This window comes from Rhagoletis zephyria, unplaced genomic scaffold (assembly GCF_001687245.7).
Source record: "Rhagoletis zephyria isolate East Lansing unplaced genomic scaffold, Rhagoletis_zephyria_1.1 Rzeph_scaffold_00333, whole genome shotgun sequence".
NCBI classification, from domain to species: Eukaryota; Metazoa; Arthropoda; class Insecta; order Diptera; family Tephritidae; genus Rhagoletis; species Rhagoletis zephyria.
In genome coordinates this window covers 65150-86224 of record NW_016157417.1, presented here as the reverse complement: position 1 = coordinate 86224, position 21075 = coordinate 65150, and the positions used below count along the sequence as shown (strand labels likewise).

At 34.4% G+C, this 21075-nt stretch overlaps 2 protein-coding genes across 8 annotated transcripts in view; both read left to right on the top strand.

Moving 5' to 3' along the window:
• The window catches only part of lola (longitudinals lacking), a 188523-nt gene that overhangs the window by 125159 nt on the left and 42289 nt on the right, over window positions 1-21075 (top strand). Inside the window, exon 7 of one of the 7 annotated variants that reach the window (XM_017610703.1) lies at window positions 943-4422. The exons of the other annotated variants lie outside the window; for them this stretch is intronic. Coding sequence (XP_017466192.1) covers window positions 943-2504 — 1562 coding nt within the window. The 3' untranslated portion in view covers window positions 2505-4422. Of the gene's footprint in view, window positions 1-942; window positions 4423-21075 lie in introns of those variants that run through there. 7 annotated transcript variants of the gene reach the window in all.
• LOC108359060 (protein krueppel-like) lies at window positions 6723-9637 on the top strand. The gene is made up of 2 exons (XM_017610706.1): window positions 6723-7137; window positions 7553-9637. Exons 1-2 carry the CDS (start codon window positions 7059-7061, stop codon window positions 8563-8565), a joined length of 1092 nt encoding a protein of 363 aa, XP_017466195.1. The 5' UTR covers window positions 6723-7058; the 3' UTR covers window positions 8566-9637.

Genomic DNA, 21075 nt, shown 5'->3' with positions numbered 1-21075 from the left:
TTCTCCTACATTTTGCATACTGCATGCACTCATACATAACTCAGTGGGAAACTTGAATGTTTGGTAATGTGTACAGTAATGTATCGTCCTTTATATACGTGAAACTATAAATAGAGAAAAGGAGAAGAGCCACAGGTTTTGAACCCTCGACGAACAAGTTGGTAGTAAAACGCGCTACCAGTCGTACGCACTCAGCCTTATCGCCATTTTCATGTGAATTAATGGTTCCCAAAATTTAACGATTTAAAATAAAAACAAATAGGGAAAAACGTAATTTTTTTTTTTTTGCTTTTATGATTTTTGGGAACATTTGTTCACATGGAATTCGCGATAATGCCGACTTAAAGTTGTTCTCAAACTTTTAGCTTTGCTTGTGGCTTCAAAACTGCACATTAACCTTTCGATCGCTCAGGAATGCAACAGTTCGGTTATCTCAATGTTACGGCTTCAAATTTTCAGCTACACATTACCCGCTCGCTTCCATTGCTATGCATCTTTTCGTGGTATAAAAATGTAATGCATTCCCTATTTATTTTCCCACTGGGCACTGCCAAATGTAAGAATGTATGCTTCTACGCAAAATATTTATTATTTATATTTACCATTATTGATTAAATTCAACTTTTTATTATTAGTTTTTATCGTTGATTTTTTCTCTCTTTGCAGTTTTTATTTCGTTTGTTACAACGATACTAATTTTTCGCTTTTTTCATTTTTAAACTTCCGATCTGATTGCATTTTTATTTGGCACCGTCACATCTCTCAAATGCGGTCCATATTCCTTTAGTTGTTCTATCGATTGAGCTAATCATTTAACCTGACTCGAATAATATTGCATTCATACTAACCAAACTTATATCTCCCTTTCTTTTTCACGCGGCATTTTGACATTGTTTTCAAACACACACAATAAACTAAATTTTCACCCAAACTAACCGTCAGACAAATCACTAACCACCACAGTCGCTAAAGCGGACACTAACACCGTAACATCTGTTGGAATGAGTAGCGAAAATGCCAGCACGCAATGCCAAATAGCAGCGTCCGCGGCGATAGCGCCAATGTTAGCAAGCAGCTCTGTTTTGGCACAATCAGCAGCAGCAGCAGCAGTAGCAGCATCGACATCTTCTACATCGGCCCCGCAGCAACCGACCTTAATGCGCATTGGTAGTATAGGACGCACCACTATTGCGTGCGTAGCACCCGCCGTACGAGGTGATGATGGAGAAATGAATTTGCTAAACAATGGCAGTATGGGTGTGATATCGGCGGCTGCTCTGGCGGCTGCGGGAGTTGAGCTGGAATCTGTGGATGAGAGTATGACCGAGGTGCTGGTGAAAATAGAGAATTCGTCATCTTCAACTCAAGAAGAAGACGATGACGTTGATGCGGAGCCTGAAGAGATTGGCGACGGCGACGGCGAAGAAGAGCGGCAAGAAAGCTCTGATGGAAAAGAACCAGATTTCAACTATGATCTCAAGTTGTCGAGCCCAATGTCTTGGGCTTTCGATACAGTGAAAATTGAAAATGAAGAAGAGTTCGAAGACATACTATCCGGTGGGCATGACACAACCAACACCGAGGATGAAGACGATTTGCTAACGACTGCAGCCGCAACAACGAAACAAGCTGCAGTCTGCTCGCCTAGTCAAATTACAATAACGTCAACGGAACCTTCTGCAATGCCTGCCACAAAGGAGGACGGATCGGCGTCTCGCTCAAGCAATGTACGTTTCACGGCCAGCCAACGTGCAGCCTGCAAGAGGCGATCACTAGGCGAGAATAGGGAGTCAGATTTAGAATCAAAGCAGCAGCAGCAGCAGCAGCAACAGCAACAGCAACAGCAGCAGCAGCAGCAACAACAACAGTTACTTTTAGAGCAACAACAACATCTCCAACACCTGCAACTGCGACCGACTCAGCAAACTTTGCAGTTCAAATTAGCTTCTATTCCCGCAACAATCACTTCAGTAACAACAACAACAACGACAACAGCATCAGCAACAACCAACCAAGATAACAGCAATGGCGTCAACGATCAGATTTGTACCGACAATGCAACCGGCGATGGCGGAGTCGGAGGAATAGGCGGCGGGGCCGAACCGAATGCAAAGCTGAACTCGAATGCAGGCAACACCGCCAAAGCACCTGATTTCAAATCGTCCGTTTCCGATGACAAACGATATCGCATTCTTGTACAGAATCAACGCATGAGAAAGGAATCGCTCGAGCACTCAGAAGATATGATTTACAATGCCGATATCGAAAAGCCATGGGTATGCCGCAACTGCAACCGTAATTACAAGTGGAAAAATAGTCTTAAATGCCATTTGAAAAATGAGTGCGGCCAACCGCCGCGCTACTTCTGCAGCAAACTCTGCGGATATGCCACAAATGTGCACAGTAACTTGAAACGTCACTTGAACACCAAATGTCGCGATCGCATAGACGAAGACCAAAAGATCAATACCACATACACGCTCGTTTTCCAACAAAACGAATAAGCTTCGATTGCGCACACGCACTGAAAACTTGTTTTTTTTTTGTGTTTTTTTTTTTAAATACATTAATCCGTCGTAAGAATGCTAGAAGGATTGTGAATCATGGCCTAAAGGATTCAACATCCGTAGCTAATGCTTATAACAAATCCAAGAATTTCCTTTGGGCTCTCTTTATTTTCACATGCATATACATACGAATATAATTTATTGTCCAGTTTGGACTGATGCTAGTCAAAGTGAACGAACGGACCATATAAAATATGATTGTAAACGTTCATGCATAAATACATACATATATAGGGAGTACATATGTATACATATTTATACCTGTTTTTTTTTTTATTATTCAATTACATAGTATTAGTATTGTTATTGCACTGTGTGTTGCCTTAGGGCCTCAACGAAATAATGCCCAAATGTCGGTATGGTCAAATCCCAAAAGAACTTTTCTCCACCTCATCATTTTTTTTACAGTGGGTTAAAGTTTACACTTTTGGACCATAAATCATGTCTTCTGAGACCTACACATAAGTAGAATTTAATAAGCAGTTTTTCGAGGAAAATTTTACTCATTAATTCCTGCCGTAATGGGTCCTTTTTACCCTTATTTTCGAAGGAGTTCCATGTAAGTTCATTAAAAATAGCAGTTTGTACGTTTCCATTTTCTATAAAATTGTTAAGCAGAAAGAGTCAGGGTCTTTATCTAAATTATATCATGAAAATACTTTTTTTTTACTCTTGAACTCTTCCCAGTATTGGGGGTTTTTACACTTTCATGAGGAAGTTCATTAAAAACTGTAGATGTATCCTTAACCATCAGATTTTTCTTTCTTCGGCGACTCCCACTTAAAATAATTTAAAACTTTTGGAGAGCATTTAACCCACCAACCAACTTTTACTAATTTTTACAAAAAATTGTTAAAAATACACACAAACGGGAGAAGTAAAAGTTAAAATAATATTTATTGCGCACTAAATTTTACTAAGTACAGGTTTTTGAAGATAATAATTATGTTTTGAAATCTTTTGTCTTTGAACAAAAAAAAACTTGATTTACGCCCTGTGTTTTCTGAGATAGGGCGTTTTCGAACCTGCTGCCGAGATGGGTCAATCTTCAACCGTCGATGTATAGGTTTCCGAAGACAAAACTTATGTTTGCGGTCAGCTGATGCATAAAATCATATTAATTTGTGGCCAGAAAATGGAAAGCTTTAACCCTCGCAGCGCCAACTACCGTTGCGCACTAATACGCAGAGGCCCTAAAGGAAAACTTTAAAATTGTTCCACAGTGTTAGTAATTCAATTGCGTAAATATTCGTATTTATATAAATTGAAATTGAAAAAATAGTAGCACGCATTTTTCGGTTATGGGAAAGTATTTCTAACAGTCTATGTATATGTACCGTTAATGCGAAGAAGTATGACAACAAAAGTCATTAATGAAACCTTTTCTAGTCAAATAATGATTTGAAGTCTTAGAAAATTTAATTACATATAGATATTTATTTTAGCGTACGGTATTAATAAATATGCAATTTATTTGTTGCTGCCATTTTAGTTTAATATTTATTTGATATCCATTAAAAAGAATGATTTTCGAAAAGTGATGTTTTTTTTTAGCGTAAAGGAATGTAGACTTACTTACTTAATTATTACATATACATATACATATGTATGTATATTCATGAAAAATACATGACTGCATAAATGTGTATTTATTGTTCACTTATTTGTATGTATTTGAAATGCTAGTTCTTTGGTACTATATCGCTGACGACACAGCGCCCATGCATACGTAAATACATACATACATACATATATAGTTAAGCTTCTTTAAACAATAACTGGTATAGTTGCAATATTGTAAAAAAAAGGAAAACTTTGTAAATGCAATAACTCAATATTATTAAAAAAAAAAAAATACACAAGTGAACACACACCTGAACACATTTAAGAAAACTGGCGAAGATTTTAAGTAACATATGTACATTTGTATGTATGGTATACTCAATGAATCATCATCTTCGCTTAAGTACATACATACATATTTTACATAAATAAATACATATATTTATAATTTATCTCTAAATGGCTAACATAGAAGAGAGCATTAAATCTGTACACCCAAGAATAAAATTACTAATAAAACACATTTGAAGAAATCTAAGACGCAATGTAAAAAAGTTGCTATTTTATTGATTGATTTGATTGCCCTTTATGGCTGGTTCCAAAGTATAACATATGTATGTTCTTTTTATATGTGTACTTACATCAACGATTATTGCATATTCAAAACCCCCGCCCGGGGTTCACTCATTACAGCTATCATCAAGACACCAATTATTCATTATTCTAAGTGCAATGTGCCTTTGTTGACCTTTCACTAACCAGTTTTCTCTTTTAGGTCCATTTGGCCAGAGCGCAGGATGCTATCGAAGAAGAACTTGAGTAACACAGTCCAAACCGCTATGAAAAAAACGTACTCCTATACGTACGAAAAACATATACATATTCAGATAAATAACTCACATCTATTTCCAAATCTAAGATTTATATTTATGTATTTATCTCTTTAAAATAGGACGACTCCAGGCTCGGAGTTTTCTTTTCGTCGCCTTTGCCTTCATCAACAACAAGAAAGAACATCAAAGGTGTTAGGGATCGTTTTGGACCAGAGCAGAGTGAAAGGAGCTATCTATATTTTATATTATATTTTTTCGTAGCATATATCACAGTATTTTACTCGTATTTGTTCAACAATATTGTTTTGTGAAGTTCGAAACCGTTAACTTATGTATGTACATACTCGTATTATTTGCTATCTGAAGAAGTTTTTCTTTTTCTTCAAATAGATTTGCTTGTGAATTTTATTCACAACCTAAATGTAGTTACCTGTTTTTTATTATCTAAGTACATAGTATATTTGTATTGAAACTTCTCGTATATGTATTTCGTTCCGTTGTAAAATATAATAAAAAATTAAAATTAACTAGCTTAAACATAACTAAAGATCGTAATTAACGTTTAAATGCATGTGTACTCTTTTTATTACTTCTGCATTAACTATCTACTTTGCGAAGACAAATTGTTCATGTATGTAGCAAAAGCATTGCGGTAAATTTCGGAAGAAAACATTCGCGAAAGTAGATGCACAGACTTCAAAATACTGAAAAGATATTTCCTAATTGTTTATAAATTCTTGCACCCAGTTAATAAAGACAGTATTTCCGTTACGTTATGTATTGCAAAAAAAAAAACAAATACCCTGTGCAGATATTTATTGCTGTGACTGTTCAAATATAGTTTACGCGAGGCATATGTATGTATGTAGTATTTATGTAGATACATATATCAAATTTCAGGCTTAGTAAAGAGGAAAAGCGAATTCTCTCAAAATCTGAACTTTTAACCCAAAAAAAAAAAACAAATTTAACAAATTTGCTTGGCTTCTTTATGTAGAAACTGACTACCCAACTTAGTGAACCCATTCCAATTTTTATTTGTGTTTGTGTTTTCCTCGTTGGAAATAAAATTAATTCCAATTAAAATCTGTGTTGAAAACCTATTATATATATAGAAAAATTGTTAAAGATTCGTTCATTTCATGATATTTTGACTTAATAAGGGCAATTTATGTCGCCCTGTAAACGACCTCTTTGCATTGACTTGTAGAACTTAAGGCCCAATTAGGGTTGCCATAGCCATAATATTAAAGGCATAACTTTGTAAAATACTACAAAGCTCTGCCTAAGGTTAGGGCGTTCACAGAACTGCCCATATGTTTGATCAGTACAACTAGTTGATAAGATTACAGTTACGGCTATGGTATGGCACCATTAGTTGGGCCTTTACTTTGATTTAAATTGGAAATAACGTTACCAACCATGTACTACGTAGTAACTGCTTCACCCTATAAAAAAACGTGTTTTTTTTAGTTAGTCTGGATTTTTGGGGCCTTTGAAAATTCGGTGTATGCAGTTTTGCTTAACTTTACCAGTTGAATTTTATGTGGGAATCTTTTCTTTTGTTATATAGTGTAACTTTATATAATATAAATATGGAGTGAAATTTACTTGTGCTATATACTATAGGCGGTTTATGTTATACGCTGCACAATGTCACTAATTTTTTTTTTATATAACAAACACATTGCAATACTACTTATACTTTTTATATAAATACATATGTATGTGCGTATGTACGTAATATGTATGTATGTATGTACGTACTAAACTAAACTTTTTAAAATTAAATGACACAGTGGGCGCAAAATTTCCATAGCCTGACTATAATTAATTGGCTGATTTGTGCGGCACTCATACATACATATACATACATACATAAATATGTATGTATGTACATTATATAAAGCCATACTCTTCCGCGCCATCACCAGCTTTAAGACTTTACACAGATTGCATAAATGCGCAATTTTTCATGCATACATACATATATATATGTACATCCGGATGTACTCATTCAAACCCCTTTACCATCTGATTTGGATACAATTTGATAAAAAAGCACGCGCCTAAATTCAAAAGACGTCCATCATCCATGCCAAACGCGAAAGCATATCTATCATCAACACTCGCCAACATCACCACAACCACCACCACATTCGCCACTTATGTATGTATGTAACCACAATTAGCAAGTCACTTATTTGTAAATATACATATATTATGTGCAAAGCTCGTGTGGTAATTATTAATTTATTTATTCACCACGCAGCAAGCATTTGTTAGCAATTCATATAATTCATTTGCAGTTTTGTGTAAGCGCATTTAATTACTGTCCCCAGACTATTCAAAAAGCAGCACAAAAATTAATGAGTAAACAAACATACATAGTTAGTAAAAAAAGGGCTGCAATTCTTACGGAAACTAGCTAATGTTAATGGAACTAAATTATTACCTTCAAAATATAAACAATCAATATTAATTTTCTTTTTTCTTTTTTATTACTTCTCTTTTTGACTTCTAACATGGCCGCGCGTTTCTTTGATCTTGATATTGATCCTTCTTAACTTCTTTGTCGCCGGCGGCCAGACAAAGCTAATGTGCCAAGCTCGGCCAGATTCATGGACACCGGCTCGCAACTACGTCGCAACTTGCGTGTGAAGACCAGCCCGCCTAGTAGTCCTGTTTGTACGCCTGTCATAAAGTACGAACCGGCGCCATCTATCGACGACAACGAAGATGAATTATCTGGCGTGGCCAGCCAGCTTGGGTTAGGAAGTCAAAGTGGCACGATTTCCGTTGGTATTACGGGTGACAGCACAGCTATTCTCCCAGTCGAAGGCGCGGATGATGAGCAGCCGTGTGATCTTCGCTTGAGCTCATTTCGGATGAATCTTGTGTCAATGGCGCTGCAACAGGCGGCAGCAGCCGTAATAAGCGGTGGATCAGTCACGAGCCCTTCAGGTATTCAACAAGCTGCGTTGCAAACAATGGCTGCCGCACCCCCAACCCACCTCCCGTCCCTGATTAATTTTCCGCATCCGCATACACCCCATACACACGCCCAGTTACCAAGTCAAGCTTCGGCGCAACCGCGCTCGATTACACCAACCCGTCGTTACAGCACCAGCACCAGCACAGCTACAAGCGGAGGTCCTGCTGCTGGAGTTGGACCCGAAGTAGTGCCTTCAAATAGGGTAGCATCACCACTAGGTGGGGCTATTAGCGTTGGGCCGCTTACGGCCGCTTCTAATACTTCGGCTACCTCAGGACCGTCTACCTCGGCAGCAGCAGCGGCTGCCAGCTCAGCACTTTTGACCGGTGCCAATAGTAGTGACGAGGTGGCAGCAGGCAGAGGGGGCGCCATTAGCAATAGTGGCAGCAGTCATATCGCTGTCATTGCTCCAGGATCTGGGGGCTCTTTCGGTGGCGCATATACTTGTGAACGCTGTGGTAATTCTTATGCCCGACCGCATAGCTTAAATCGGCATATGCGCTTCGAATGCGGTGTTGAGCCGAAGTTTGAGTGCCCGATTTGCCACAAGAAGTCAAAACATAAACATAACCTCGTTTTGCACATGCGCACACACCAACATCGATGATACAATCAACCCCGATATTCGCAATGACCACCGATATTCCGCCAACAACTAAACGCTTGGAAAAATACGAATCAAGAAACAACAACATCAGCAGCAGCAGCAGCAGCATAATCAACTAAAAAAGCACATCACGATTTCAAACATCCACATTGCAGACCACCTGATCGAGCGCTTTCATCTCATCCGGCGGCACTATTGTCATCCCCCACGCTTCGCCATGCTGAGGCCGAATTCTTCACAGATAGCGTAGAGCACATTCCAAAGCAATCGAATCTACATATTTTATTAGCGAAGCAGCAGTACAGTGTAGTGAATAGTTTAGTCGGTGGGAGAGGAGAGGATGCATGGATAAGTGCGGCGGGCAGCGTAAAACCATGAAGCATACATACAAACAAACGTAAATAGATACACATACATACATACACAAATGCAGGTATGTAAGGGGCATGTGAAAGGGAATTCCAAAATTCTCCAAGTGTAGCACATTATTAATCAATTAGCACGAATGTGATTTAATTCTTTTGAACAGAAAGAAGTCTTGTAATTTTCCAAATGATCTTGAGAACTTAGTCGTTTTTTTTACATTCATTTATTTTTACAATTTTACTATAGCTTAAAGTAATTTTATACGATCATGTATAGATGCATATGTATGGTTGGTTTCTCTACGGACAGACAAACCTGTTGTGTTGCGAGGATATTGATCAATTAATTAATATTGTAGTTTTACAAAAAGTCAGCATAAATACATATGTACATAGATACTTGTTGCGTACGTACGTATGTATATTTTAGTAGTAAGGGCGGTCGCTTTAACGATTGTCAACTGAAGGAGAATGGGAATGGGAGCAGCAGACATATGAAGTGAAGTGATATTTGAAGCACAAAGTGATATGGAATTTGTATGGAGTTAGGAGTTGATCGTAGGGGTCGAGCAGAGAATTTATACTATGAATGTTGTTGATTGCATAGAAAAAAGCTGAAGAAATTATATAACATACAAACAAAAGTAATAGTAATGATAATGATCTCAGTTATTTAAAATTAAAAAGGAAACTAAGACGCATTTCAAAAGTACGAAAAAAAAAAAACGACATTCACATTGTTACATAAGTATTTATACAAAATTTTTTTACTAATTTTTGAAGTATGTACAAATTACGAAGAAGCAGCATATGCAAGTGCAATAAAGAGTGCATACATACATACATACATCCACAAGCAAATATGATTATATTGCAGCTTTTGATCAAACGGGATATAAAGTAATTTGGTCACGTCCAAAAAGTAAAGGTCGTACATACGCACATACATACATACATACATACATACAGTTACTCCCAAAATTGAGCGTACGGCTCTCTACATGCTAAAATTTTTTTTTGATAATTTTGTATTAAAATAAGGCTTATATTTTAGCGTGTACAAAAATTATGAAAAATCTGCAAAGTTTCAGCAAAATCGCGAACTTTTTAATACGAATTTCTAAAAAGAATTCAGGTATGCAGTTTTATAGCCCATTCAAATTTAGTATAATAATGTGCAAATTTCAAATCTCTACAAAATCGTGTTGAGAATCTTTTTATATTGACTATCCTACGCATTTTTTTTATACAAAAAGTTTTCAGATCTTTTTTTTATATGAAAAAAAAAATGCGTAGGACAGCCAGCAAAAAAAAATAAACATCTGAAACTTGCACATTATTATACTAAAATTGAATGGGCTATAAAACTGCATACCTGAATTCTTTTTAGAAATTCGGAGTATTTGCAGATTTTTCTTAATTTTTCTACACAGTATCATTGTTGGATTTAAATGGAGTTTGCTGAAATATACGCCATATTTTATAACAAAATTATCAAAAAAATTTTAGCACGTAAAATATGGCGAATATTAACAAAAAAAAAAAAGAGCCGTACGCACAATTTTGGGAGTAACCGTATGTACATTAGGGTCGGTTAAATTGTTCGGGCGAAAGTGTTTGGACAAATCGCATGGTATTCTCGATTTCTATAGATAATTCTAAGATAAACTGTAGGAAAAACCATTTGCGGGAAACGAGTTGCTAGCCTGCGCATTTTTAAATGAAAAATTTATCTTTTCACCAAATTTTATTTGTTTCATGCTATGCCCGTTTTACAAGGTGCTCACCTTTTCTTATAACTATATGATACAAAATGCCTATATTTTAGTTTATAAAATTTTTAATTGATTACCCATACACAACGCACCACATATTGACAAGTTTTCCCAAATTAATTTTGATGTTATTCAATTTCAGTTATTTTTTGGATATTTTAGAAAGGTTTTGAACATACGGCTTTGCAGACCATTCCATTGTAGCAAAATGAAGTGAAAGTCCTAGGATTTGCAGTTGATTTTTGGCAAATTTTTGATAACGGTGTTGTGCCTTTTCCTCCATACAAAGTATGTTCGACGATTTTTTTTTTATATGGGAAAAATGAGAACAAACAAAAAAAAATTGCCAAAAATCACCGGTACTAGAATTGAGTGGGCTACAAAACTGCATACTCAAGTCGAATTAAGCAGCTCGAAATTTGGCCAGACTTTGTTGTTTTTTTTTTTTAATTTTGCCCAAAGTTTGAAATTGGATTTTTTTTTTTTTTTTTTTTTTTTGTAAAACAGTACTAATGGATAAATAAACAAGTAAAACAAATGCCAGAAACTAAAATATAGACATTTTATATAGAAAATTTGCAAGAAAAGCTGTACATAGCAGCAGAAAAGGAATGAAACAAAAAAATTTATTTTGTCAAAAGTTAATTTTTCATTTGAAAATTCGCAGGCTCGAAACTCATTTCCGATTTCCATGGTTTATTCTGTGGAAACCGAAAATACCATGCGATTTAGTAAAAAAAAAGAATCGACCCAGCCTAATGTAAATAAATATGAACCGTTTATTTTGAAAGTGGCATAAGTCATTTTTTCAGTTTCTCAGAGTACGAGTGGGACTATGACTAAGAATTGTTAAGAGTCGTTGACATACAGATTTAAATTTATGTATGTATATGTACATGAGTGTATCTATGTAAGTATGTACATACATATGTATGTATGTGCTTATTTGTTTGAAAATGTTGCGTTTTCGTGGTCCGATCGGCTCATTTGTGCATACTACTTGATAGGCGCGAAGAGTCAAAATAATCATTTAAACATAGTTTCGGGAGCTAAATATTCGACCAGACCTACATAAGATGTGTGATAGGCCTCTCAACAAGTTCATATCTATTTACTATTAAAAAATGTTATTACACAGGCATAACGATTTATGTAACTACACTCAATAAAATCGGCGAATTATTTATGCATTTTATTTTTTTTTTTTTTTTTTTTTTTGGTTTTTTTATTTTTTTNTTAGATTTCAATATTTACGTACATACATATGTGCATACACAGATAGTCAAATATATGATGAGCAATGAGTAGTTGAAACGATTTTATTTGTACCTACATTTTCTATAGCACTTTCGAGTAGGCGCATTTAGTCAAAGGATGTAACAGTTTGGAATTAGTACGAAAATGCACAGACAATGAAAAGTTAAGATTATTGTGATCTGCGTTTGAAAAACGAAAAAAATTAAAATTAAATTACATATTAACGTTATAAAATTTAGTTATGCATATATATATATATATATATATACATACATATATATGTTTAAAGAAATAAAAACCAGCTCTTAGGTAACCATGAGTAACAGAGAGAATTCGGAAACATGATAAACCTTATGTGATACTTATATACTGGGGCTGGGGCTGTCTGCTATATCATAACATTAGAATTGGTGAGACAAACAAATACACATGTACATAAGTAATAAGTAATTCTAAAATGATTCAACATGTTAACAATAAATTGCTTGCTTTTTCACTAGAGACAAGCAGAGCATGTACGTTAATCATTAACAAATTTTAATAGAAATTGAAAATAAATGTCTCAATTTCTAAATGTAAACAATTTATATACATAAGAACATACATACATGCATACATACATACATACATATGTAAGAGAAAACTAGTCATTCGTGATGAGCGATTTACAATGAATTAAAAATCTACTGAGGGACTCATAACGGTGTCGCAAGTGTCGTATTGTTGTATGTCGTAAACTCTAAAAGCTTAAATAAATGGTTAGAGAACTTGACAGCACAACTAACTATTTTTTGCAACACTGCGAAAATGCGCAATATGTCTTTGCTGGTACTTTGCCAACCCCTTTAATATATTTTTTTGGGGGTTTAAAGTTTACGACATACAACAATACGACACTTACGACACCGTTGTGAGTACCTTAAATGTGCTTATGCTTTTAGCGTTATTCATAAATACAAACATATGTATGTCCATACTATATACAATGTATACATATGTATGTTAATATTATTTTAAAAATTTTAGGCCGTTAGTTAGATAATGCAGACATGTACATACATGCTTACATACATCAAGTGATGCATACATTTTTTTTTTTTTTGTGCATGAGGTGAAAACATTTAAACAATTTCCAAGTTACTTAAAGGGAATCAAGAAATACACAATCTATGTAGATATGTATAAATATTTTGTGAAGGTCCTTTCATCGAGATCCAAGTGTGTGGACTAATGAACTAATTAACTTTGATTCAAACTACATCAACTCTGACCCACGAAACGAATGGTCGCATTTCTCCGAAAACATCGTTTTAATGAAAATATCTCGAAAACTTTTTGTCGGTCATTAAAGTGCGTCAGACCGTTTTTGTTGCCAAATAAATTGGAATTCCGGTTTTAAATATACACCTGAAATGTATCTTTTGCTATCACCAAGGAAAAGCCAAAAAAGTAAACGAACAGAAAATTGAAAAAACAGGAAGAAAAAGGCTGTGTAACATTCACTTGTAGAACTTATTTTTATTGCTTTGCATCAAGTTCGTTATTGCCTTAATTCGATGGCATAAACAAATTTACGTAATTTGTAAAGAACCCCAATTTTTAATATACTGGAGATTTTCAAAATATTTATATATCGACGGCTCAGTGGAAGATCGACCTATTTCGGCAGCCGCACAGTGCGGCCGAATTCCAAAATTGCGGCCAAAATTCGAGATAATAAAGTTTTGTAGATAGGCCTTTTTTGACATTGAGTTGGCTAAAGGGATCACTCAAGAAGCGAAAACTGTTCACTGTAACGACCTGTACCCTAAGTCCTCTCTTTATATTCATTTGTAGTGTGACCCTTCTCCCAAGCACAACATTATTGTAATAAAAAGGGAAAAGTTTCTAACGTATAAAAGTAGTTAGAGAATAGGAAATCAAACTTTTTCACGATACAGAGTAGGCAATGCCAAAAATTTGTGCTCACGTAAGGCCGTGCTCATGCCAATTCCCGTATGCACTGTAATATAAATTTTGTTTGTTAGAACGATCACTTTACTGGCTGAACAGAATGTAGTACCACAGCCACAAGCTATTTCGCTAGCTACATCAGCTATATCAGAAATAATACACAACAACCACAGCTACATATTGTGGATAGTTTAGAGCAGTGATTCCCAAAGTGGTCGACGGGGGTCTACGTTGGCGTGAAAAAATATGGGGGTCCATGAAACCTCATTTGGTTTCGATAATAAAGTACTTCCTAAGTACTTCCAAACTAGTTCGGCAATGCATGTCCGAATAAATTATGCTGCTAAACATAACGAGGTTGCTATACTCTGGGTCACTCGGGAGTGCCTGGAAATGAGACATTTGACCCATTGGCCAGAGTTGGCTTAGACCAGGCATTCCTCGATCCGCAACCAGTTATAGCACTCCCCACTTCGACCACAGAAGCAACCATCAGAAACTGGGTGGCTACTCAGCAATGACTGGGAGCCATCGAATGGATGCAGGTGGGCAAAACTCATGTTGCCTTCAATCTCAGAAGGTCTGTCTAGTTTTTTCCTCTCACTGAGAAGATGGGACTGCTGACTGGTCCCTTCACGTCGCACAAACACCTGACTGTGATAGACGTAAATTACAACTCCATTTGCCCATCCTGCTTTGAATAGGATGAGACGGTGGAACACCATCGATTTATCTAGATGCGGCCTCTTTTTTGTTTCTGAATTTGCAAATTCATGAGTGAGCCGACCATGTGAGGAGTTTTGTTTAGTGCTCTTAAAAAATATAACTCCTCAGAGCGAGATAGTTGTTTCATGGCTTTACGAGCTCTATTTTTTAAAACTTGCAAGTGTGTGATCACATAATTTTTAATAAATAGAACACAAGAAAATATTTTATTTTTATTTTTGCAACTCCGAATTTAGTCTCTGAATCTTCACATTTTTTAATGAGCTTTGGGAATATGTTAGAAATGAGCATCAGGGGGTCCACGGAAACCAGTAAAGTTTTGAAAGGGGTCTACGAGAAAAATAAGTTTGGCTTAGAGTATTAAGAATATTTAAACTTTTGACAGCTCTTGTTACATAGAGAGAGACGGTGGAACACCATCGATTTATCTAGATGCGGCCTCTTTTTTGTTTCTGAATTTGCAAATTCATGAGTGAGCCGACCATGTGAGGAGTTTTGTTTAGTGCTCTTAAAAAATATAACTCCTCAGAGCGAGATAGTTGTTTCATGGCTTTACGAGCTCTATTTTTTAAAACTTGCAAGTGTGTGATCACATAATTTTTAATAAATAGAACACAAGAAAATATTTTATTTTTATTTTTGCAACTCCGAATTTAGTCTCTGAATCTTCACATTTTTTAATGAGCTTTGGGAATATGTTAGAAATGAGCATCAGGGGGTCCACGGAAACCAGTAAAGTTTTGAAAGGGGTCTACGAGAAAAATAAGTTTGGCTTAGAGTATTAAGAATATTTAAACTTTTGACAGCTCTTGTTACATACCACGGCCTCAGCATTCCGATTAGACAGTTACTCTCTCAACTTTTAATTTTTCGTCGATATCAAGGCATATCAAACAGGTAGTAGCATTAGAGCCAGAACAACATTTGCATGTATTTTGTTGTTGCTTCTGGTATCGAAAGTGTCAAAAACTCTACTGATTTTTTCTTCTAAATTAAAGCGTGCCATGTGATACATATACAAAAGAATAAAAAACTTAAATTGGAAAAAATTAAAATTGTTTCCATTATCTTTCTTGGTAATTTTGTTTGCTTCTCGAATCGTTGATCCATCCTTTACAAGGCGGTCCAATAATCAACGGTTGTGCTGTTGAGTTGAGCGAGCGTTCCAAAAGCTGCTTTTGTATGAAAAAAGGTGTCACATGGAAATAGATTTTAGCAATTTAGAATTTTTGTGAGAAAAAATTTAAAATATCTTACATTTCCGAGACCAAATAATTAAAAAAAATCAAATCAATTACTCTACTGATATTTACTACCTGTTCAATGTGGCTTGGTCGATATCGAACTCTGATTTGTAATAACTTTTTGTTGTAATTTAGTTTGACAGACTTTTCGAAATGACTTGCACTGCTACGCCTGCCTGAACACAGGGCATTGCGTCTCATTAAAGTACATATTAAAGCTTTCCAATGTGGAGGAACGTTGCACAACAATTTCTATTAATGTGAGATTTGAAGAAATTATTTGGGTAAATTATGGAAATTGAAGGATTGAATTTAAATGTGATATATGTACATACATACAAATGACAGTCTAGAACTTTGTATATAGGAATGTTTATACATATGTATGTATGTATGTTTATTATATGTATAGTAAGTGCGATTCAGCAGAATAGGTGCAACATGATTTTCAAATTTAAAAAAAAAAAAACGCAGTTCATCGAATAAAGCTCAACTAGTTGTTTTTATAACTAAAAGCAAAGACAAAATAATTGTATCGTTCACTAAAATAGATGCAGTGCAATTAAAATAAAAACAAATGCTTTTCAGTGCAATTTCATAATTTTAATATATGTATGTACATGTTTTTCCTGTTTTAGATAGCATGTTAATCTTTAAAATTGCACGCGGTCCAAGTAAATCCAGAAAATATGAAAATCCTTATACATGGCACTTTGTCCATTTTCTCCTTCTAATTTGTACATAAAATTTTGATCTTTGCACCTCTTGCTACTATTTTTACAACTCTTTTTTAACCGACTTCCAAAACCGGAGGAGGTTATCAGTTCTTCGGAATATTTTTATTTATTTTTTTTATGTATGTTACCGCATAACTTTGGACCACGTCAACCGATAGTGTCGCAAAGGTGGTCCCATACTAATCTGGTTTAGATCCGATCAGTGGATCATGAAATATATATATCTATATATATAGAAGAAGTTTTCCTTCGGCCTATTTTTCCATAATTTTGGTGTTATTGATTTTAAATTTAACTGACTTTTACATTACATCTACAAAAAACAATTTGCAGATTTTCTGCTAGATAAACCGGGTAGTTAAAAGTCGAAATCCCGTTGAACCTATTCTGCTGAGTTGGACTGTATACATATGTATGTATGTGCTCATATGTACATATGTATGTATGTATGTATGTAAGTACATAATTTATCAACCGCGTATCAACAAAATCTAAACCTCGTATGTGAGTTTACCAAAATTTTATAGGAGAGAGTAAAACTTGATTATTTCAAAACGGTTCCATCTCTTCTTCTTATATCTAATTATCGATATTTCAGTATGAATGGATAACGGCGCTTTTGGCACAAATGTCAGCTACGAGGTTTTGCAGAACCACGATATGCAGTTTTGTTAGGGTGGTTCTTAAATGTAGGAAGCAAATTTTTACATCAGATTTCCTAAGCCTCAACCCCCCCTACGTCGATGCTACTATAGTCGAATATATCACATATAAATTTTGGTCTAGATTGAAGTCGGTTAAGGCGGGTCGCACACAGGGGTCAAAGTTTAAATTACCTTATGAAGACGCTTATCCGACTTTAATCGGGACCAAAATTTATATGTGATAACCTCGACTTTAACAGTATCGATTTTGGGTATTAAATGAAAGAAAACAAAATTTAATGTTTAGAGTCCATAGAAGCATCTGGCCTTTGACCGCTTTGCGACACGCCTTAACCGTCTCCAATTGGGACCAAAATTTATGCGTGATATCTTCGACTGTGGTAGTATCGATTTTGGGTGTTAGATGAAAAAATATTAATTTTAATTTTTTGGCTCTCTTTAGAGGAATCTGTACTTTGGGCCCTGTGCGTGCGACACGCCTTAACCGTCTCCAATCGGCACCAAAATTTATTCGTGAAATCTTCGATTATAGCATTACCGATCGAGGGGGTGAGACTGAAAAAAATCGTTCATTTATTTTTTTGGGGACCACCCTAATGTAGGTAAATACATATATCAGCGATGAATAAGTGTCCACTGTTAAATTTAAAATTTGGAATATTGTTTGTGACTGATGTACCTCTCGTTCCACGCCCTTTATATCCGTTCGTACGCCCGAAAGAAGTTAGATACATATGTGGAATTTATTAGGAGTATACTATACACTTGTGCGCCTATTTGTATTCAAAAATGTATATCATAGATCATGAATACAAACTCACTTATTTGCGTATTTATATAATCCTAGATTGTGATACCCAACGCATACTTTTTAGCTTTCTTCAGTCGATGGGACCACCAACAAAATTTATTGTACTAAATTACCTGATGGACAAAATGTTCAAAAGTTGAAAAATAAAAAAATTAAGAAAAAAGGTAACTCAAATTTTACCCCTAAAGTTACTTAACTCATAAAAAAAAAAAAAATTTGAAATCAAAAAGAATTTGGTCAGTATTTAAATTAAGATGTTTTTTGTTTACATATATTTAGAAAATAAAATTTTTATTAAAACCTGTTGATGAAGACAATTCAATGTAATGTGGCACTTTGTTGAATATGCTGAAAGCATTTTTTATTGGTCAATCATTATTATAATTTTTTATTTTTGTTATATCACTTTTGAAAATATGTAACTAGTCAAATATATATGAATGCATTGGTAATAACAACTCATCTCATACTATATTCCCCACTTATGTATCGCTAACCGATATCCGATATCATGCATAATTAAAAATAATTTGTGATAAATCAAATGAGGATACATATGAATATACATATGTACATATATGTAACTATTATATTATTTTCGTTTTAATGTCACACTAATATAAAACTAAAAATTTTGTAAACATAAGTTCTTATTCAATCTTTGATCTTTAAGGTTGTGGTTTCTTTTGTTTTGTTTTTGTTAATTTGGTTTTTTTTTTTTTGTTTTTTGATTTTTAATTCTTTTCTCTAATTTTTTATTATGTAAGTCAATTGTCCGCTGCAGCATTTTTGTATTTTTGCGTTTTGTCAAATACTAGATTATTGTTAATGTATATGTATGTAGCTTTTACATTTATTTGATCATCACACAGGTTCGATGAAGAATAAGTTAAGTACCTAGATATGTATGTAAAGCTAAGTCCAAATTACAATTGTGTTAGGTCTAAGATCAATATGTGCAATATAGCGAATATCTATGTGATAAAATTAAAAAAAATTGTTGGAATGTTAATTTGTGATTTGTGATTTTGTCGCTTATTTACAGCAAAAGTGTCCAGGTTATGCCATCATAGCCTCTGTTGATTTGTATATTAGTTTGTGTATGTGCATACCTACATACATACATACATACATATGTATGTTGGTCAATCGTACTAAGGATTTGGTGGCACTCAAAACTCCACTTTTATTGAGCCTATTATTCTGTGACAAGCGTCTTAGAAGTTTATCAAAGTGAAAATTCAATATAGCACAAATTGAAAGCGAAATAAAAAGATTAACATTAAGTAAATATGTATAAAAAAACACACGCCAGCTAAAGTTAAAAAATAAAAATTAGTTTTATATTCGAATACCAAACATTCGGCCGCACCCAACCAACACAAAAATGCAAAACACTGGAGAACATACATACATACATACATACATACAGACAAATGTGTGTGTACATATTTAGTATGTGTATGAGAATATTGTGTGCTATTTAAAGCGTAATAAAAAATAAAAATTTTTATTGGAATTGGAGTGAAATGTCCACACATAAAACAAACAAAAAAAAATCATGTTTATTCATCTACATATGTATATGAGGTTGGATTTTTTTCTGCAATAATTTATATGTATATGTATGTATATAACCAAATGAGCTGTGAATAAAACATAGTGAAATAAGAAAACGAATTAAGAAATATTAGCGATAAAAAATCTTAAGTGATTATGTGTTTGTGATTCTAATGAAACTAGAAAATTTCCCTTAAATGCAACTTAACTTAAATTACAGAGCAGCAAATTTGCCTTGGAAATGTGAATTTCCTACACCACAGAAACCTACAAAACACTTGCACATGCGCCAAGCTTACGATTAATTAAAAAAAAAACAAAAAAAAAAAAAAAAACACACATTCATACCAATGATGAGCGAACACAAACAGTTTTGTATTTAAAGTACCTGCTGTTCGGTTACTAAATGCGCCAAAACTTGGCATTTAGAGATGCCTGAATACTAAAGAAAAAAAATAAGGTTTTTACATATTTAGCAGTTGTTAAATGCTAAAGTAAAAAGAATTTAAGTATTTCGGTTAGGCTAAATACTAATAAGCACTATCTAAGGTTTTTAGTAGATGTCTTAATACTACATGATTTTGGAAAATAAATAAAATTTTTACTTTACATTTTTTAGGCATTAATAACAAAATGAAAAGCTTTGTGATTTTTAGGATCCCGGAAAGTACATTTCAAGCGCATGTTACAAATGCGACTAGTACTATAAATACAGCGTTTGGTGAAGCCATAAATACTAACGACTTTTGTACGCAATATTTTGTTAGATTAAATAAAAAAAAAAATATTTGTATACTTAGTATTAAGTGCTGTTAAAACAAGCAAATACATTTACTTAAGGTATTTAGCGTACTTGAGGTATATAATTACTATCACATACGGTATATAGTGACAACCACGTAATACGTAAATACGCAGCACTTGGTATTTAGTAAAAGTTTTTCAAAGAACAATGTTTCAAATATTTGCGTACTTGATCACTTAGTATTTTTACTAAATACAATTTTGCCCATCGCTGGTTCAAACATACACACATACATAAATCGGCAAGTGCTATAGTATGTATTTTTTATAAGAATTTCGCAAATGCATTAACTTGACGTTAAAGTTACGAGGGTGGTCCCAGAAGTACCCGACCTAACAAAGAAAACACAAAAATTTTGGGAAAAAATATATATTGATTTTTCTACATACATAATCTCCTTTCAGTTCTATACACTTTTCACAGTGATGCTCTTTTATAATAAGAACTGTCTTGCTCCTCAAAATAGAAATTAATTGCCGACTTCATTACTTCATCGTTAGAAACCACTTTGACCACGGCGCCATTTTTTGAAGTTGGGGAACAGAAAATAAACCGAGGGGGGCTAAATTTGGCAATTCAAACATTAATTCATTAATTTGGTAAACACTCAAT